At 36.6% G+C, this 22,299-nt stretch overlaps 1 protein-coding gene across 1 annotated transcript in view; it reads right to left on the bottom strand.

Moving 5' to 3' along the window:
• Positions 1-22,299, bottom strand: part of LOC129399615 (uncharacterized) — a 126,988-nt gene that overhangs the window by 48,962 nt on the left and 55,727 nt on the right. Inside the window, 1 exon segment of the mRNA XM_055119944.1 lies at positions 14,801-14,810. Within this exon segment, the coding sequence (XP_054975919.1) occupies positions 14,801-14,810 (10 nt within the window).

Below are 22,299 nucleotides of genomic sequence, written 5' to 3'. Positions count from 1 at the left end.
CACAGTTGCCTAATTTGACTTTCATTGGTCTATTGGAGATAAGCATTACCATTTCTTTTTTGTATGTTTGTTTGCTTTGTTTTGGAGAGGGGCACAAACAGCAGTGTTCAGAGGCTACTCCCAGCTCTGTGCTTGTGTATAACTCCTGGTAGTGCTCAGGGAGTCACGTAGTGCCAGAATTTGTATCCATACCTCCGGCATAGCAAATGTACCACAGCCCATTTTGAGCCATCTCTCTCACTTCTTGCTATAATAATTTCCTGTTCATAATGTTCTATTTATCTGGACTATATATATATGTATGTATATATGTGTGTGTGTGTATATATATATATATATATATATATATATATATATATATATATACAGTCTCTTGCCCGCTTGCCGGGCTGTCTTTTCCAGGGCCCCTGGCGGGGGGGGGTTGGCACCAGCTTCCCTCCCCAACCCGAGCAGAGCTCCCCCAGCTGAAGATCTCTGGAGCCTAGCCATTGCCATGCTCAAGGCCCCTCTCCACACGTTTTGACGAGCCTCACGCATGAAGGTACTGGCAGAGGAACCCAGATGTGTGGGACCCGGGGCTGAGACCTCCAAGCCTGCTCGGATTAGGACTGGGCCTCTTCTGCCCAGATTTCCCATTTTCCAGTAGCTAGGCGGTCACACCCAGGGACTGCCTCTGGCGCCATATAATTCCCCCAACGGCCAACATCCGGAGATTTAAAACCAAGCTCCCAGAAGCACTGAGCCGCTTCTCGGCTGAACAACATTTTACAGCCTACTTCTCCCTCTGGGAGAACCTGGCAAGCTACCAAGAATTTCCTGCCCAAATGGGAGAGCCTCGCAAACTCCCCATGGTATATTCATATGCCAAAACCAGTAAAAATGCTGGGTCTCATTCCCCTGACCCTGGAAGAGCCTCCAATGTGGCATTGTTGGGAAGGATGAGTAAAGAGAGGCTTCTAAAATCTCAGGACTAGGACGAATGGAGAAGTTACTGAGACCACTCGAGAAACTAAACAACCAAGAGTATGATGATGATGATAATGATGATGATGATGATGATGATGATGATGATGATGATGATTAATGATGATATATTGTGATTTTCTGCTAGAGTCATTTCTTTTTATGTACTCCACTGGGCTCTCTGCTTGGGCACTTTACTTCACCTTTGACTCCATCCTTTTATATCTTTACAAAGTTTATACCTCTGTTTGCTACTCAGTTGTATGTGGAAAATCCCTTTATACTATTCACTGCTCCACTGTAGGTAATGTGTTGTATTTACTTGATTGCATGTTCCCTTTGCTGCTTCTAGAAATGCCCCTGCATGATGCAGAAAATCACTGATCTAACCAATTTTTAGCTCTTAGATACTTTGGGACTAATTTATTCTCAATTGATGGAAGCCAGGAAGTTCAAGAAACCATTTAATACTAAATCTAAAACAAGATTATCTTGATTATTAATTCAGAAAGATTTTTAGATTTTTAGAATAAAGTTTATTTATATATGTCACTGGCCTACGGGTAGATTGAATTTAGTTGCTAGTTAGTAGGGATGCTGGATTATAGGACAAAGTTAGTGACAGTAGGTTCTAGCTAATGAGATAAATTAGGGTAATAACATAATTGGAAAGGCTATGGGTCTATTTTTAAGGTGTTGCTATGACTTCTATGTTTAGGTTTTGAATACTGAAATTATTTATTTAGAGGGAGAAACCCAAGGCAAGAGGTAATTAGAGATATCAGATTGAGAAATAGGAAAGGAATGTAACTCAGTTCTCTTATATTTTCTGAGTTGCCATTATGGTCAGACAATCATTTACTCTAAGTGGTGAAGCTTTACTGAGACCATTTTTATACACTCAAGTTACTTATGTCTAGGTGATAGAAGGGAAAAGTACCTCTTCTAATATCAGATTTCCCTTTGATTACTAGTCCTTGTTATAATAGTGATTTATGAAGCTCATGTATACTCTGGGACTTTTATGCCTTTGTTAATCTTTCAGATTCAACTTTACTCCTGGCTCTAGAATACCTGCATTATCATTCTAGTCCTGTAATACTTCTGGGACATTTATACTTGCCTAATGGGTGACTGCACATCTGTTCCAGGTAAACTACTTACTCAGTTCATTAGGATCTAGGATGGTAGTGGAAAATGTTCTGCTGTGAAGAAATATAAATAGTTTTGCCCAACTACATTTGTTATCCACTAGATTATCATGTTCAAATTTTGGTACTCATACCGAGTTAACTTTCCTGAACACTTCTATAGATGTCAATGGAGTTTTGATCCTTTATAATTTTTTCTAAGAAGTGGAATTTGGAGGCTAAGTCAAACCTTTAGAGATAACTCAGAAGGCCTCCTTCCCTGGAGAGAAAGAGGCAGCACATATAAACATGTTTCTATTCACTTAAATATTCTCATACCCATGGTTCATGGCTTTAGTTATTTGTTGGTAACCTCATTTGTAATTTGGAAAATATATTCAATTGGGGTGTGGAGTGAGAGTACAGCAGGTAGGGCATTTGTTACCCGGGCATGCAGCTGACCCGGGTTTGATTCCTCCACCCCTCTCAGAGAGCCCAGCAAGCTACCAAGAGTATCTTGCCCACACAACAAAGCCTAGCAAGCTACCTGTGCCATATTCAATATGCCAAAAACAGTAACAACAAGTCTCACAATGGATACATTACTGGTGCCTGCTCGAGCAAATCAATGAGCAAGGGGATGACAGTGATACAGTGATACAGTGATATATTTTAAAGGCATCTAACATATGGACATGTAAGGTATTTTTCATGAGACTTTAAAAATGATCAGGAATTTCAATTTTAGAACAAGGTGATAATATCTGTTATATATCTATATAAGCAATCTAATGTACAAAGTGATTACATACAGAAGACAACATAGGTCTGTACAGAGTATTATTTACAGAACTCTGTGTGTGTGTGTTGGATGTTTTCTGGGGAGGACAGTGGGGCACAGACAAGAAGAGTTATCAAAAATGAAAATCCTCCCCATAAAGCATGCTAGGGAGTCACTAGCATAGTCATTCTAGCAAGAATAAGGACTTGGGTTTTTAATCTTTTGTAAAATTAAGTTTATTCTTTGTTTAGTTTTCTCCCTCAGTAGAATTTAGGAAGACTGAGTGATTGCAAATCTTAGGGGATCAATTACATTAGTATTTTCTCATAATATGAAATACATATTAGTAACATAATAATATTAATGTAGGTGTATATTATTAGGCTCTTTCATTCACTCATCAAATATTTATTACTCTAGCATTAGATGCAAAGTTATAAAAATGAGCCTAGCAAAGTTTTTTTCTACAATAAAGTTGATAATACCTACTTAAATGGTCATTTCTTAATTTAGAACAAGAAACATCCAACATAAAATTTGTCTCATAAGAATTAGTATACGGGCTAGAGTGATAGTATAGTAGATATGGTGCTTGCCTTGTATGTGGCCGACCCATGTTCAATTCCCAGTGTCCCATGTTGTCCTCTGAGCACCGCCAGGAGTAATTCCTGAGAGCAGGCCCAAGAGTAACCCATGTGCATCACCGGGTGTGACCCAAAAAACAAACAAATAAACAAAAAGGAATTAGTTTAGTAAATGTTTAATGCCAAAAATCATTGTTCTCAAAATATGTTTTGTGGAACACTATTCTGGAGGTAGTCTGAGAAAATAAAATAAAAGAGGTTCATGGTTAAAATGTTTGAAAGATAATAACTGTTCTCTTTCTCTTTCATTAACTCACAAACCTTGGTTATTTACTTCAGGTTCTAAGAAATATTACTGAATTTTGTTTAATATAGCGTTTCAAAGCTCGTTTAATTGGGATAGTTTTTTTTTCTTTTTTTTTTCAGTAAGTAAACTTAATAACCCCATGGAACTTATGTTAGGCAATACTGGGTTAAGTGAAAGTGAAAATCAATTTTTGAAAGACCTCTAATGGTTTGAACAAGCCATGGAAACCTCCAGTTCTTTACCTGACTACAAGACTGAGACCTCATTCCTCTGAGGCCTCATTATTGTGTCCTTTTTACTTTGGTGCAGAAGAAAATTTTTGATTCAAGTCCATTAGCAAAGTTGTTGTGGATGTGCACATGCAATGCATAGATTATTGTATTTCTATATGTGTATTTCTGCAATATGTGTATATATGTATATGCAAAATATCACTAGATGGGAACAATACTCACCTTAAAACTTGCCAATTCTCTCCCTCTCCTCTATTATAATTCTTATTGAATGAGTATTGAAGAAATTCCATGTACATCTCTGCTCCAAGTCACCTGGGTAAGTTTTGTATTATTAACCACATGAATAGAATTTAATGGGAAGAGCTCAAATAAAACTTACCTTATACTACTTTGATTGTCAGTTTCCATTTCCTGATAGACATTGAAGGGGGTACTACTCAGACTCCTTCCTGAAATCTTTGCAGAATTCTACATTTAAGAATCATAAATCAAGGTTAATTGAACAAAAATGAGAGAAAATGTGTTTTTATGTTGCTCTGATAAATCTGTGGCTAGGCAATAATTGCAAAACAATACATAGATGAAAAATGGAAGCTGACAACTCAAAGTAGCAAATGCTGATTGCATGGAATTGCATTATTGCATAGGATGGCTCATCTCCCTGTCTGTCGCATACTTCCTTGTGAAAAAAGTTGAAAGCCAGGTGCATATTTCTATATCTATTATTTTAGTTACCCAGGTGGTTCGTTGAACAGACTTTTATTTTTGGCTCCCTAAGTTGACTTCATTTCCTTAGCAATGTGATATGAGTTTCTCTCATGTATAGCTCTTGATTCAGTCTCCATGAAATTGTTCTTTCCCCCTCCCCTTCCTTTTGGATATTGTTGCCACTGTCAAATGGGAAATACATAGAAATAGGAGATTAAAAATGTAAATTTTATAAACAGAAATCAAAGGTCCTAAATCCTTAGCAAAGAAAAGCCAACATAAGTAAGAACATTAAAAAACATACATAAATAGTGCTTCCAGGCTGAATATGTTAAATAATTCAAGAGTTAAGTCATAAGCGTTCTTAAACTTAAGTATAAAAATGCCCTTGACAATATTTCACAGCCATGCATTTCTTTAAAATATTTAGCATTCTCATTAAAGAGAATGACTTTAGTTTATATATTAGTTACACTCCTGCTTGTTAATATGAAGGAATTTAGTAGCAAAAAGCATTCTTATGTATATAAGAAAAAGGCAATTTACATACAAAGTTGGACAACTATTCACTTTTTATTTATTTCTGGATCATCAGCATCTACATATAGCTGTACAGCGTTTAAACAAATTTGTTCCTTAATGTGCAATATTAATATTCTCTGCCCCAAAGTGCCATTTGCTAATGCCATTGTGAAGACAGGTTCCTTCAAAGCTACACGGAAGTCCCTGCTTTAGAAAGACTTAATGAACCTTACATTTTTTGGAATACTGCACAGTGTAATGCCTATTACATATTCATTGCTAGAATAGAAGATTTCCTTTAACTCTGAGCTTCCTGGTCTAGTTCTCTGTAAAACATTGTCAAAAGTCACCAGAGACTTTCGTGGAAAATTGTGACTCTTGATAGCAGGATGTAATGGGGAGGTTTAGAGTAGAGAAGCCAGGAGTCTATCGCCCCACAGGGAGACGTTCTGACAGACAAATGGATGGATAATACAATTTTTGACATAATGGGATGAAAAAGTTTATGCCAGAAAGAACTGAATTAAAGTTATTACTTTAAAAGAAAGTCTGAAGTTTGAAATCATCAGAATTTCCAATGTGTGCTTCATTTTACTGCTTATATGCAGAAGAGATTTTAAAACAGAGATGCTGTCAACTGATTTATAGAGTTACTAACAAGGCTGCCATAAAAATTTAGTTACCTCTTTGGAAATATCCACAATAATAAACACAATATTCCTTTTTTCTTGCTCATATTTTTAATAAAGAAAAAATGTAACGTTGTTCTTTTTTGTTCCCATTTTGCCATTACAAAAGGGAAGAGATATAATAGAGGATATAGTTCCAGGGATGAAAGAATAGAAGATATTATGGTGCAGACTTTTACCTGTACATTCTAGGAAATGTACCTAGAATTTGCTTGAAAAGTGATTCTATAAGAACTACAATTGGGAGAAAGTATGGGCAATTTTTGAAACTGGTATGCTTTTGTCTAGCAATGTTTTGCATATATATGCATAATGCACATATACATATATTTACATATTATAAACTATTCATATATGTGCATGTGTGTATATATGTGTACGTATTATATTGCTCAAGCATTATGAACGTGCTTTATAATGTAATTACAGGGTTAGAAATAAGCAATAACAATTGAAAAGCAGGTCTTTGTTGATGTATGGAGGGCTGCTTTAGAAGTTACCAACCATCTCTTCTTTACATTTACCATGCTAAGTATGAGCATTGAATAAAACCATCATTACTTAGCATACACTGTTCAATTTTCATTCTGCTTTGGATATTTGGAAATAATACTATCTTCACTCTCCTAAGAGTCCTTATTTTATTTTATACTCTTAAAAATCATATAACCTTATAATTGATTTTCATGACACTCCATCTCCTTCACAATTGAAGCAGCCATACCTCATTTCATTAAGCTGAGTACTTTATGCTTACTCCCATTATTTCTCACAGTACTTGTTATGGCTTCTATTCATTTATAGCCTATCCTCCTTTACTGGATGAGTCCATAAGGGTCACACATCTTTCCAAATTTATAGTAGTATTCACCAAAGTGAGGCTAAAGAAGAGAAGTGTCCCCAAGATAGTTTAAATAAGTGCTTCATTAATTTTGTATCATCCATGTCTCATTCACTTCACCCTACTGGTTTGGGGGCTAGCATAGTGCCTGATACATATCAAGAACTCAGTATACCCTTGAAAATGTCAAATATGTCCTGTCAAAGCCATATATCACTGACAGTGTTGCCAGTATATATCAACTAACATTTGTTGTCAGTTCTGTAACTCAATTGGAAGAACTCATGACCCAAAAATTATTTATGAATATTTTAAAATATAATTTACAATGATAAAAGTCATTAAAATTAAATATATGAATATTTGCAATAATAAAAATCCAAAGAAACTGGGGAAGAAAAATAAAGGGGAAAAAAGAAAAGGATATAAAATAAAATTTAAAAGAATAAAAAAAACAAAGAAAAGAGATTCTGGTGTATTGAGTGAATTCTCTATCCTCATACAATTGAGTTCATGACCTGGTTCATGTGTTTGAAGGGATAATTCAGTTCCATAGTTGATTGCAAAAAATATTGATAAGTCAGTGATTAAAAAACACTGTGCTGGTGCATGGGCTGCAGTGATAGCACAGCAGTTGGGCATTCGCCTTTCATGCGGCTGACCCGAGTTCGATTCCTCCGCCCCTCTTGAAGAGCCTGGCAAGCTACCGAGAGTATCGAGCCCGCTCAGCAGAGCCTGGCAAGCTACCCGCAAGTATTGGACATGCCAAAAACAGTAACAATAAGTCTCTCAATGAGAGATGTTACTGGTGCCCACTCAAACAAATTGATGAGCAATGGGATGACAGTGCAGTGTAGGTGTGCATTTGCTGCCAGAGTCCATGTGCGGCTTGTACCCATGTGGCCAAGCACATGTGATGCCTGAGCACATATGTCGCCCACATCTCCCCTCTTGAGATGTGTACTTTGATGCTTTAATGTCTAATGCTGAGGTGTGTGTAGGGTCTCTCTCTCTGCCCTTGGAGAAGCCTGAACACATTACTCTCTCTCTCTCTCTGTCTTTCTTTCTTCCCCCACCCTCATCTCTTCCTTCCACACCTTCAAAACCTCCAAATAAAATCTGTTTTATTTAAAAAAAACAAAAAATGATGCTCTGTAGGCTCCCAATGCCTATCATTAATAGGGATAAGGAAGAAAATGTAGAATCCTAGAAAACTAGTTCCACGTAAAGAAATTATAAAAACTAGTTGCACAGTGATACTTGATTTGTATTCTAAACATTACTGCATCAAATATGGAACTAAACTAACTGTGGAACTAAACTAATTCTTTAACTTTTGGAATACTTGTCAATTTTGATTGCTTGGATTTAGAAAGAAGTCCGTTTATAACAATAATATTTAAGAAAAAATACACTATACAGGACTAGGGAGATAGCACAATGGGTATGTTTCTTGTTTTACATGCAGCCAACCTGGATTTGATATCTGGAACTACATATTTCCCTCCCTACAGCCCCACCAGAAGTGATCCATTACTATAGAGCCAGGAGTGAGTCCTGAGCACTGTCAGGTGTGCCTTCTCCACACACAAAAAAATGAAGAGAAAAAAATATGTATTCAAATCAGAAATACTTCCTTAGACATGAAATAATGATGGCCATGATGATAATGATGATGGTGGTGGTGATAGTGATGATGATATGAACACATTAATATATAATTTGTATTGAATTTGATGAAACTTTAGATTTTAGGGGAAAGAGAGATTATATAAAGGGACAGAATATGCCTTACATATGAAAGGCTTTGGTATCACATGGTCCCCTGAGAACTACTAGGGTAATACTAGTGGCCCTCAGTAATGCTGGGTCCAAGCAACACTACATCGCTAATTCATCTGAGCATTGAACCATTAGGACTGTACAGTCTATGGGTGTTGCTGCCAAACCCATCTCAGGAGAGCAACTCCCGTTTTATTTTATTTTATTAAAATTTTTTGTGTTCATGTTTTGGTTTGTCATATAATGTTCCAACAAACAACCATTCAGCAGTGTACATTTACCACCAAAGACCCCTATTTTTAAAAAACAACAACTATATTTTATAATACTTTTATAACGTATGTTTGTCACATAATGTTTGTCATATGCAGTATCTATACACACATATGCAAATATATATGCAAATATATATACAAATAGTTATGTAAAACACTAGGTTTGAAATAGTCCATACTCCAGTATTTTCTCATTTGATATCTATAGTAATTTATAATACGCAACATTGGAGCACTCAGTATATTAAAAAACTGAGGTTTTAGAAGACCGGCAACTTAGCTGAGGTCAGCTGGTGAGTGCACGTGTACAACTACTCAATTCTTGAACCAAATGAAAAGAACATGCTTTCTATGCTATCGTTTAAACGTATCAAAAGTCACATCACAGGATTGAAACATGATTGAGTTATTCTATAAAATAAGCCAAGAGCACTAGACCTGGCTTACAATATTTTAATTTCATGTGTGTGCATTAGCACATCATAGCCATTAAAAATACTTCAGGAAGTTTTCTGATGCTTGCTAGGGTGCCTTTATGCTTTTAAAAGGGCACCGTTTGTATGAATGGAAACCATATCAATATTTGAGGTAACTAAAGAACAGACACATTAATATGAGCTATTTCTGTATGGAAAAAATGCCATGCTCTTTTAATTATGACAAGTACAGTCGTCATTGCTCAGTCAATGCCCCAAAGCCTCATAAAGGAGTGGCTGGACAATCAGCAGCTACCAATGAGAAGTAATGAGGCTACTGGGTCTCTCAAATAAGTTGGCACATTGCTCATTGGTATACCAGGTATATTTGGATTGGGTTAACATGGAAACCCTACCAAGTCCTTACACAAAAGTTCTTGTGCATTGTGTCAACCATTATTCAGCATCTAACAGTTCATTAAATGGCTTTTAGCCCCCAACACCACAAATACAGCAAACAAAGTTGTAAGACATGAGAAATATAATCATTTTACTGTTAAGAATCAACAGGAAGTAACATTTTAGTCAGGAAGTTGTGAGTGTTGCTTTATAATATAATACTGGCAAACCACAAGATTTTCATTAGTGCTGTGAAGCAGTTGACATTATCAATCATCTAAACTGAATATCATTTAGAGACCAAAGAATCTTCCACAGAAGCAAGACAACAATGGTCAGAAAGAAAATCTTGGATTACAGGAGAGAAAAAAACTTAGGTGTCTTCTAATCTCCTGGTATTATATATATTTTTTTATTTCTCAAGACCCTCCCCCTCATCCACTCAGCTGCGCACATATCCTTATATCTATACTCAAGCATGTATGATTAGTAACATACCCAAAATAGCCAAAAAAGTTGTATATGTCCAGTGCCAAGCATAAGTTTGGTTATTTTTAGATTTTATACTCTATAATTAGAAAATACTAAATTAGTTCTAATTGGATATTCAAGCAATGTATTTATACTGAGATATCATAACCCACAAATGTCAAAACCAGAGTGGCCCCTTACTTGAAGACTGGGTCCAGCAATTAGACATAAGTTGTTACGTTTCAGAACTATGCAGAAATTTGTCCTGTGGTTGCTCTTTACTCACAAATGATGATAGTAATGTTCCTCAGAGAGCGCTGTGCCTCATTTTATAGTACGTAATATGGGAAGATAAGAACTTCTGGTTTTCTATGACAGTGACTATACTACTGTTCTTAACTCCTGTATTACACAATCTATTTTTGTTCACACAATTTGGCACCAAATGTTTGAGAGTTTACTTTTACATTACTGAACAATATTCAATTATCCCGCACCAACCTGATATACAACAAGTCAACTCAATCTGTACACTAATGTTAGCAAATCCCATGGACTAGTGGCTCAGTTTCTTTCTTTTTTTTTTATTGAATGGCCATGTGGAAAGTTACAAAGCTTTCAGGCTTAAGTCTCAGTTATACAATGCTTGAACACCCATCCCTTCATCAGTGCACATATTCCACCACCAAGAACCACAGTATACCTCCCCCCTGACCCCCACGACCCTGCCTGTGTAGCTGATAAATTTCATTTTACTTTCTCTTTATTTTGATTACATTCAATATTTCAACAAAAAACTCAATATTATTGTTTGGAGTTTCCCCCCACCAAAGTCAGACCTGCTGAAAAGGAAGCATTTGATAATTTGTTTTCCATTGCTGAGAGTGAAGAGATATGAGGCTGTGCAGATGCAATAGCAGCCGTGCGGTTTTGGATTTATGTATTTTAATATCTAAGTTCAGAGAAATTTCTGCCAGAAATTACATCATTGCAATCTCGTACCTCTCTGCTACTTTATATTTTACATATGAGTGCAACCTTTCTATGTCTGTCTCTTTCTGACTCATTTCACTCAACAGAATGCTTTCCATGTTGAACCACTTATATGCAAATTTCATGACTTCACCTTTTCTAACAGCTGCATAATATTCCATTGAGTAGATGTACCAAAGTTTCTTTAACCAGTCATCTGTTTTTGGGCACTCCGTTTTTTTCCAGATTTTGGCTATTGTAAACAGTGCTGCAATGAACATATAAGTGCAGGTGTCATTTCTACTATACCTTTTTGCCTCTCCAGGATATATTCCCAGGAGTGGTATTGCTGGGTCAAATGGGAGCTCAAGTACTAATCTTTTGAGAATTGCTCATATTGTTTTCCAAAAGGGTTGAACCACTCGGCACTCCCACCAGCAGTGAAGGAGAGTCCCTTTCTCCATACATCCACGCCAACACCAGTTGCTTTTTTTTTTTTTATTTGGGCCAGTCTCTGTGGTGTGAGATGATATCTCATTGTTGTTTTGACCTGTATCTCCCTGATGATTAGTGATGTAGAGAATTTTCTCATGTGCCTCTCAGCCATTCTGATTTCTTCTTTGGGAAAATTTCTGTTCATTTCATCACCCCATTTTTTGATCGGGTTGGCAGTTTTCTTCCTGTGGAGTTCAACCAGTGCATTGTATATCCTTGATATCAACCCTTTATCAGATGGGTGCTGGGTAAATATCCTTTCCCATTCTGTAGATTGTCTTTGTATTTTGGTCACTGTTTCTTTTGAGGTGCAGAACTTCTTAGCTTAAAATAGTCCCATTTATTTGTCTGTGTTTTCACTTTCTTGGCTAGTGGCGTGTCATCTTTGAAAATACTGGAAGAAATAACACTCCTAAACGTGTGTGCACCCAATGAGGGACCAGCTAAATAACTACAACAACAGCTAACAGACCTTAAGAAAGACATTTCAAGCAACACAATAGTAGTTAGAGACTTCAACACTGCTCTATTACCTCTGGATAGATCAAGAAGATTAAAACTCACCAAGGAAATACTGGCTTTGAAGGAAGAAATAGAAGAGAGAGGGCGAATAGATCTATACAGGGCCTTATATCCCCCAAAAAAGGAATACAAATTCTTTTCCAGTGCACATGGAACATTTTCCAGAATAGACCATGCGCTGTCTACACAACATACCTCAACAGAATCAGCAAGATAGACATTGTACTAGCTATCTTTTCAGACTATGATACACTGAAGATAAAAGTTAATCATGTAGAGATGCAGAAAACCAAATCAAACATCTGGAAATTAAACAACTCAATTTTGAACAATGAGTGCGTCAGGAAGGAAATCAAGGAAGAAATCTCATTGGAAACAAATGAGAATGAAGACACGAGCTAACAGAACCTGTAGAACGCAGCTAAAGCTGTGTTGAGGGGAAAATTTATAGCTCTGCAAGCATTTCTCAGGAAGGAAGAAAGGACCCACATAAATAACTTGACTTCACAGCTCAAGACCTTCGAAAAGAACCAAAAAAGGAGCCCAAACCAGGCAGAAGGAAAGAAATAATAAAAGTTAGAGCAAAAATCTATGACATGGAAACCCAAAAGACAATCCAAAAAATCAATGAAACCAAGAGTTGGTTCTTTGAGAAAATAAACAGGATTGATAAACCACTGGCAAGACTCACAAAGGCAGAGAGAGAGAGAGAACCCTTATAAGCCGAATCAGAAATGAAAAGGGGGACATCACAACAGAAACCAAAGAAATTCAAAAGATCATCAGAGACTACTTTGAGAATCTGTATGCCACAAAACAAGACAACATAGAAGAAATGGATAAATTCCTGGATTCCTATAATCTCCCAAGGCTGAACCAAGAAGACCTGGAGTACCTGAATAGTCCTATTAATATCAAGGAAATTGAAATTAATCAAAAATTTTTTAAAACATTTATTTATTTATTTATTTATTGAATCACCATGAGAACAGTTACAAAGCTTTCCGGTCTAAGTATCATACAATGATCAAACACCCATCCCCTCACAGTGCACACCCTCCACCACCAAGAATCCCAGTATACTCTCCATCCTACCCCTCTCCCCACCTATGTGGAAGATGATTTTCACCTTATTCTCTCTCCACTTTGAGCACATTAAATATTTTGACAAAAGATTCACCATTATTATTTGGAATTTTCCCCAACAGTCATTCTATCTTTATCCATTCTCCCTTCCCAGAATGTTGGGGAGGCAGGAATCGAAAGGTATAGTAATCCTTTCCAGGAGAAAATCACCAATAGTTATCTCATTAGCATCTCAAAGACTAATCACAACAGATATCCCAAGGGTTGAAGAAGACGTGGTTTTCCTTGGAGAGCAATAGAGGAAAGGATTTTAATTTTGCTTAATTTTTATTATTAGATATATATATATATGTATAAACATCCTAGAATGATGGTTGAGGGATCTCTGCATGCTGGGATCAGGGAGTGTTCTTGGTCTAGCAGAATAGAACTACAGTGTATTACAAAATTAAACAAATAAATGGGGCAGTGATGAAGGGTCTTGAACTTTTAGGTTGTTGGGAAGGTGCAGTTGCAGTAACTATATCAAAACCATAAATGTCAACACTACTGTAACCAGTTTATTTTACAATAAAAATAAAAAGAAAGTTTATTTTCAATAAAATGAATACTTAAAATGCAAATTAATAGTATCATTAAATTTAAAACCACAATAATATTTGGATGTTGATAAAATACCCAGGACAAAAACCAAATATTTAAAAATTTTTAAATACCAATCTACCTACTCATTAAAAAAATGCTTCCATAAATTTAACATTTCTCATAGGTTCTTCAAAGTCCTATATTTTGAGAATACCATGAAATTCATCTGAACATCTGGGTCCTACACTTACTAAATAGATGAAAAGAAGAATAGCTTAGTTGACAAGACACAGGCCAAAACTTTGGACTGGGAATAGGGATGCCCTCTGACTGAGGGAAATTAATCATCTAAGCTTCACTTTTAAAGAAGAAAATGAAAGAGTACTGACAAAGATGGTTATGAACTACTTGATGCTATGAAGGTCTTTATTGCATGGGGAAAGAGTACTGAACAATTATGTCATGCATTTTACTAGACTTGAATATGAAAGATGATTTGAAGAGTTGAAGTGGACATAGAGATAGCTACTATTAAACACAGTGAAGTCAGTCTAGAGCAGAGGTCATCTATAGTCTTGTGGTCTTATCACCTGCCCATGTTATTTTTAAAAAAATCTCATATTTCACTCTTCTCATGATGCCTCTTCATGGTTATTCTCTTTACTTCTATAACACAGCATTGTCATGGTTTGCTTAGCTATTTTGAACTTGGATTGTAACTACATGTCAAAAATGTTGACACAATTTCTTTGTAATTATAATATGAAAATGAATAGGCATGGCTGATATTCTAAGATATGGCTACATCATAATTTACTTCACCATTCCTGTGGGCCAATATTTAGAGTAATTCTGTTTTCAGTCTTATAATTATTCATTCTATAGATGAATAGGTCAGAGGGTATATAGATTTCTTAAAATATCCTCTGTGATACAGAGGTCCATCCTTGTTTTTATTGCAGCTAGACACATGTAAAAATCATTCTAGAACCTCTCTATCCTTTATTATTACACTTGTCATGATTCTTCCTTCAACTCTTCTGTGTCATTCCTTTAAACAAGCCTTGTCTCCTCCACCTACCCTCCCTCCCTCCCTCCCTCCCTCCCTCCCTCCCTCCCTCCCTCCCTCCCTCCCTTCCTTCCTTCCTTCCTTCCTTCCTTCCTTCCTTCCTTCCTTCCTTCCTTCCTTCCTTCCTTCCTTCCTTCCTTCCTTCCTTCTCTCCTTCCTTCCAATTAATTTCAAGAGCTCAACGAAACTTCATCTGTGGATTCTCCAATAGATACCTGTTAACTGTGGATTCTCCAATTGATAGCTGTCTCTTGACACTACCAGCCATCCATCTCTCACCCACCTACAAATCTTGAAACCCCTGTACATACTCCTTTAATGCATTGTTTCCAGAAATACAAGAATTAATACATTTCTTCTGTCCTTAGGATATAAATAGATTATGGAGATGTGAAATTTGATAAATAAACAAATGCTTGATTAAGTACAATTTATTCAAAGTGTATGTTTTTTTGGTGGGGCAATCATTTAAATATGGAGAGTAGATATATATTAATATAGTTTTCTTAAAGCTTATGACATACCCCTTGAATTCTGAAGTATGCTTAAATGTTTCACAGATTATGGAGGATAGCAGTCATTGGTTAGAAAAGAGAAATGAAAAGTAACAAAAGGAACTTATTTGGGAAAATGTAAACACATCAGTAAGCTCTAGTAAGCTATGTGCATATGTGTGAGCTTATGTATATGTGTGAAAAATCACTTGAACCTCGAAGGGGTAAAACAATGGAATTTATTGCTCATTGCACTAACATTTAAACTTCCTCTGAAGGTAATGGAAATGTATTGAAGGATCTTATACAGGAGAGTGGCATTACTAGGTTTGTTTCTCAGGAGAACTGCTCTTTCTGCAGCGTGGAGAATGAACTGCAGCTGTGTAGGATGCAAACTGGGAGAGAATTCATGTATGTGATGGAAGAGGTGATGAGGACTAAGCTAGGTGACTGTGAATATGTATAAAAGGGAGGAAATACAAAAGCAATTATGGAGGGTAACATTGACAGAAGAATTGATTGACTATTTGGCAAAAGAGTTGGTGAAGGATGAACAGGAAGCATTAATGACTCCCAGGTGTTTGTCTGGGTAGCAAAACTCATACAACTTCAGCATGGAATACTTCAGTGGATATCACCACAGCAGAGTTGATCAACCAGGAGATGAGAGGGAAATTATAAAGATCACTAATATTACATGGTGGGTTTTGTGAATTATGCTGAACATTCAATAATTCAGAACTCAAATCTTCATCTTTAATTTACATTTCTCCAATATTACACACAACTATAAAAAACTTGCATTAAATAATATGGTGAGTCTTAATACTCTTAAAATTTGTATCTATCAGTAATAATGTTTCATAGATTTTATTATTCCCTTATTAATTATAGTATAAGAGAAGAAACAACATCTCCAGGTTTAGCTAGCTATTTGTGGAGGAATCAAAATATGATCCATATTACTGGTAACAAAATCAGACTCTCTCAATTACCACTGTCTACACCTCAATCTGCTGCTCCAAAATGTACTACTATTCCCATATTTAATGCTCTCCTGGTTTATTTATATCAATTAAAACTCTAGACTTTACTCAGGAAGTCTTATCTGGCCCTCCAAGGCATTCTCCTTTAATGAAACTTAACAATTCTCTGGTTGACATATCTATATATCTATCTACACAATGGCAATTTCATATATATTATTGTTTATATTTTGTTATTTCTACTTTAGATTTTGGAGCAATTCATCCAGAATTTATTGATTTTTCAACTGTGTCAGATGTTTTATTAGCTACTCCTTAAAAATCACCTAGATATATTAGTTATTTATTCTGACTTAGATCCTGGTCATGTAAATATATGTAACTTCTTAATAAAGCAAAAATACCCACGAGTACTTTCTTTTAACTCTCTTTAAGATTTCATATTGATAGCAATGTAGTTGTACTGGAAAATATTCACTCTAAGCATGAGTAAACAGCAAGTTCACTCCAGCATCTATTGAGCATTTTCCATATGTTTATCAGTATCCTAATGCGTATAAAGTAAAAGTAACACAAGTTTAAATATATCTACATCTTTATACATCTACATTTGTCTAATCTATGTATATTTATACTACATGCTCTATCTATGATCATCATTATCCAGCCGGATATATTTATATTTTGTATATAGTGTATTTTGAATATACTACATGATTGGTATACTTCCCAGAAATTAAAATATTTTCAACATGGCTACTCATTTCTTATTTAGAGGTCAGGGAATAGGTTCAGAGAGGCTATATGACCTATCTGCAGGCACAGCTATTGGTGCTAATGTAGGTTTTTTGGTCTGTCATATTTTTAGCATCTATGTTCTAAGGGAGAAGGAAAGGGAGACTGTCAAGGAAGACAAAAAAAAAGAGGCAATCAATTTCGCAGGCTGGATGTGGGTCATGTGCAGACTGTCCAGCAAACAGGTCAAACGAGGCTCTTCAGAAACAGATTTTGTTTTCCATTGGCTCTATAAAAAGGAAATACTACTCAAGAGTGTCTCGTGTTCAAAACAAATCAAATATTTTAAAAAAAATTCTTAGGAAGAGAATTATCATGGAAGATAAAAATTCATGTAGCCAATGGTGGCAAACTATTCTGGAAGATGCTACAGTTGATGCAGTACACATTGTAAAGGATTTGGCAATAGCAAATGAGCAGGCAAATCTATTAGTAATTTGGCTCTACTGAACAAATACATCAAAGCATCAAAGTTAACAGTGTTTACATCATAAAAAAAAATAGGACAGTCTTCAGATATGGCAACTGATTTACTCCATCTTAGACTGCTAAGATTTCTAATGGTATTATAATATTAACACATTTGAGAAAACTAAACTTGGTCTACATTTCAACATTTTCCTTCCTAATTTTCATTTTCTCTCGAGACAAGTGCACCCACTCTCCTCTTGTCTGCTCATCAAGCAGAGCTTGCTTAGGGAGCCAAGTTTGGCACTGTTGAGGTGTTTTGTTTTTTGGGTTTTTAAAATTTTTTGGTAAAGGTCCAGAGAGTGACTATTTTGTATTTTAAGTTTTGGGGGTCTTACCACCTCTGTTGCAACTGTTAAAGCTGGTGTTGTCTTGTGAAGCAGCCACAGATAAAACATAATAAATGGGTGTCTGTGTTCCAATAAAACTTTATTAATGGGCACTGAAATTTGAATTTAATAAAAATTTTATGTGCCCATAAATAGAATTCTTTTGATGTTTAAGCCTGTTTGAAAATGTAGAACTGTGATTTGCTTGTGTCTGTGCAGAAGCGGTCAATGGCCCATCTTCTCTGCCTCCTGCACTAGAACACAGAAATCATGAGGCAGGGGAGGGGGGAACTATACGTGCAGACTTAGGACTGCTCTCCAGGACGAAGTGGTTCCTAACGCCATCAGTGCCTCTGAGCTTCAACTATTAATTGACACCACTTCTTAATTCCCAGCTATATTTTAAGATATGAACCTAAGGAATTTTAAAGTCATTATGTGGGTGAGGGACTGTTAAAAATAAATCCTTCAGGTTTAGAAGTGGCAGAGAGGGGATATAAGGTGATATGAAATCCAGGCGTTTTCAGACAAGTGGTTCAAAAAGGACTGCGGTGGACTGCAAGTCACTGGGAAAGGTCACTGGTGCTACTTTTGGGTCTTTTCTTTACGTATTTTATATCTCTCATAAAGTAAAGTTAAAGCAGTTTAATTTAACAATCTAATTAGTAATGGATTTTCATTTTATTTTTTTCCTAAGCAATACATAAATGAGCTCTGGGTTGACCAGGACCAGGAAAGAATATTTATATATTAGTAGTTTAAATTAGGCTTCTGACTGCAGCACACAAAAGGAGAATGATCAGTTTCTGTTTGGTTGCTAAAGCATTGGTGGGTTTGGGGAGATGAAGCCATACATTCTTTCCCAATAAGAAGTCAAGGGAAATGGGGTGTCAACGATTAAACAGAGCCTTCTTTATTTTGAATATGGTGGAGAGAAAGGGAAAAAATCACTGTTGTGTAGGTTGGATCCAAACACAGAGGGGCTGGATTTTTGTGTCTACACTAACATTTGCTCTTCTGGCAGGACTGCCTGTGGGCTCCAACTGCATACCCTTTCTTCTCTCTGTCATGCTCTTTCACATTTTAAATGTATGGGGTCTGTCTTATAGATATCAAAATTCAACACCTTGGGATTCATTTTCTTAATTGGTTTTACACTCCTGAGCCCAAGTATGAGAGTCTGGGACAAAGACAAAGTCTCCAGTAAAGACTTGATCTTGAAGTGACAAAGCATTGAGCCAGATAGTACTCCAGGGAGTTCAGTACAAGCACCCTTATTTCAGAAGGCAAAGGATGTAGGAGTAGTCCCAGACTGTGGGAGATTCATACCTTTTCTGTTTAATCCAGAGAAATGCTACTTTCAAGTTTGACTTTGTTATTTAACTTCTCTAAAAATCATTTAATCCTCTTCTCTTCTCCAAATAACCATACCCCAAACAGCAATAGATATCCCCACATATGTAATATTCACTTGAGAACACAGAGCTTTCACAGATTAAAATTAATTTTTTTCCAGTGAGAAGTCTGGTCAAAACAATGTCTCTCACCACCTCAAAAAAAAATCTTAAAATGTCCTTATTTCCATTCATGATTTAACAAATTTGATTGTTTAGGAAAGAGTTTATAATTTATTTAAAAAATAAGATGCCTATAATTTCCTGAGTTGTATTTTACAAGGTAGTTGTAAGAAAGAAACTCATCTCTTGCAACATTTTAGAAAAGAAGGAAAGAAAGAGATAAAGGAAGAAAAAGGAAAGAAAGAAAGAAAGAAAGAAAGAAAGAAAGAAAGAAAGAAAGAAAGAAAGAAAGAAAGAAAGAAAGAAAGAAAGAAAGAAAGAAAGAAAGAAAGAAAGAAGAAAGAAAGAAAGAGAAAAGAAGAGAGAGAGAAAAGAAGAGAGAGAGAAAGGAAGAAAGAGAGAAAGAGATAAAGGAAGAAAGAGATAAAGGAAGAAAGAGAGAAAGAGAGAAAGAAAGAAAGAAAGAAAGAAAGAAAGAAAGAAAGAAAGAAAGAAAGAAAGAAAGAAAGAAAGAAAGAAAGAAAGAAAGAAAGAAAGAAAGAAAGAAAGAAAGAAAGAGAGATAGATAGATAAAGGAAGAAAGATAGAAAGAGATAAAGGAAGAAAGAAAGAAAGAAAGAAAGAAAGAAAGAAAGAAAGAAAGAAAGAAAGAAAGGAAGGAAGGAAGGAAGGAAGGAAGGAAGGAAGGAAGGAAGGAAGGAAGGAAGGAAGGAAGGAAGGAAGGGTATTTTGTTTAGAATATGTGATTTTTCAATAATGTGCAATCTAGTCTGAAAATTAATACCTTTGGAAGAAGACCCTACCAAGCTGTTCTCAGGGAATCTGGAGGTCAACTTCTGAGGGTATTCAGCTTCCTGTATTGATCAGACAACAGTAGATCAATACTCAGGCTCAGAGGTGCTATAGGCCACCTCTGTGACAATTGAGGATATTCAGTGCCAGAGGACAAACTCAGGGTCTCCGAATTCCAAGCATGCACTCCAGTCCTTTGAGCTCTCTCCACAGCCCCCAAACACAGCACCTTTATCACAGAAAGACCCTCTCTATGCACAGACCTTCGGCTGCAGGTCTGGAATATGAGGGTTCCTGTGTCCAGGTGAGAGTGGTCTAGGTACAAAAGTTCTGCTCTTGCACCCAGTGAAGATAGGCTTCTTCAGCTCACAGGTGTCTGTAGCTCCAGGGTTCTGGGGTCCGTCAAGCATCTCAGGTTAATTGCAGTTTTCTTTCTCCATTCACAGTGATGAACAAAGAGAAATCACTTTGTCAATCATCTGTATCCATTTCTCTCTTACATGGCTCTTCATACCCTTATAAGTTAAACCAAAGGAGTATTTTTAGAAAGATGGGTAGAAATTCATCTCCATAAACCGGGCATGATCTTCATACAGATGTTTATATACAGGGGATTCAGGAAGGGAAGGATTGCAGTAAGTGGGAAGTGATCCTGAAACTGAGGGGAAGGTGCGGTGTAGTCCAAGGGAACTGTAATGTACCTTATAAAGGGAAACGTCTCTGCTGAAAGGGAAGCTTGAGTACCTTCACCTACTCCGGTCAATTAATTTGATTAACTTTATTTATTTATTTAAAGTCTTATGAGGGAGGGGACTGAACCCAGAGAGCTCACATCGTGAGGCAAGTGCTCTACTGCTGAATTTCATCTCTGGTTCTCCCCAAATGAAAAATTCTTAAGTAAGGAACTCACTGTAAAACTTTAGTTTTAAGGGCTGAGATATAGTACATAAGTAAGGCATTTGTCTTGTACAAAACTAACCCAGGCTTGGTCTGCAGTACTCTATATGGTACTACCTAGAGTCCCCAAGTAGCACCAGGAGTGATCCCTGAGCACAGAGCCAGAAATAAACCCTGAGAACAGGCAGGTATGACTCAAACCTGCCCTAAACTTGCCCCCCTCACCAAGGGGGGAAAATGTTTTTATTTTCAATAAATAGCACTACTTTAATAATGTTAAAAAATTATTTACATTGCCTATCCAAATGCTCTGCAATAAGGCTTCTAAATTTACTCTCTAAAAATGCAGGGGCCCAGGGGCCAGAGAAATAATACAGAGTTGGTAAGGTATGTTTGCCTTGCAAGAACAGACCCAGGTTCAATCCACGCCACCCCAAGTGGTCTCCTCCAAACCCTGCAAGGAGTAAGCCCTGAGCATTGCTGGAGAAGTTCTATAAAGTTCTATAAAGAAGTTCTATAAAGAAAATCACACCTTCTACAAGATCACTGTGAGTGATTTTTTTAAATTTATTTATTTTTAATCAGTGAATCACTGTAAGAGTACAGTTACAGATTTATACATTTTTGTGCTCATGTTTCCCTCATACAAAATTCGAGAACCCATCCCTTCACCAGTGCCCATTCTCCACCACCTGTAAACCCAGCATCCCTCCCACCCTCCCCAATCCCATCTCCCCCCACCCACCCTGCCACTGTGGCAGAGCATTTCCTTTTGTTCTCTCTCTCTCTAATTAGGTGTTGTGGTTCGCAATAGAGGTGTTGAGTGGCCACTGTGTTCAGTCTCTAGTCTACATTCAGCCTGCATCACCCTTCCCCGCATGGCCTCCGACCCCATTATACTTGGTGATTCCTTCTCTGAGTTGCCCTCTCCCCAGAATGTGAGGCCAGCCTCCAAAATATGGAGTCAACCTCCTGGTACTTATTTCTACTATTCTTCTATTCTTGGGTGTTACTCTCCTACTCTGTTGTTCTATATTCCACAGATGAGTGCAATCTTTCTATGTCTGTCTCTTTCTGACTCATTTCACTTAGCATGATACTTTCCATGCCTATCCACTTATATGCAAAATTCATGACCTCCTTTTTTCTAACAGCTGCATAGTATTCCATTGTATAGATGTACAAAAG

Source organism: Sorex araneus, chromosome X, assembly GCF_027595985.1.
Source record: "Sorex araneus isolate mSorAra2 chromosome X, mSorAra2.pri, whole genome shotgun sequence".
Lineage (NCBI taxonomy): Eukaryota > Metazoa > Chordata > Mammalia > Eulipotyphla > Soricidae > Sorex > Sorex araneus.
Note: the sequence above shows the minus strand (reverse complement) of the source record. Positions and strands in the feature narration are given on the sequence as shown.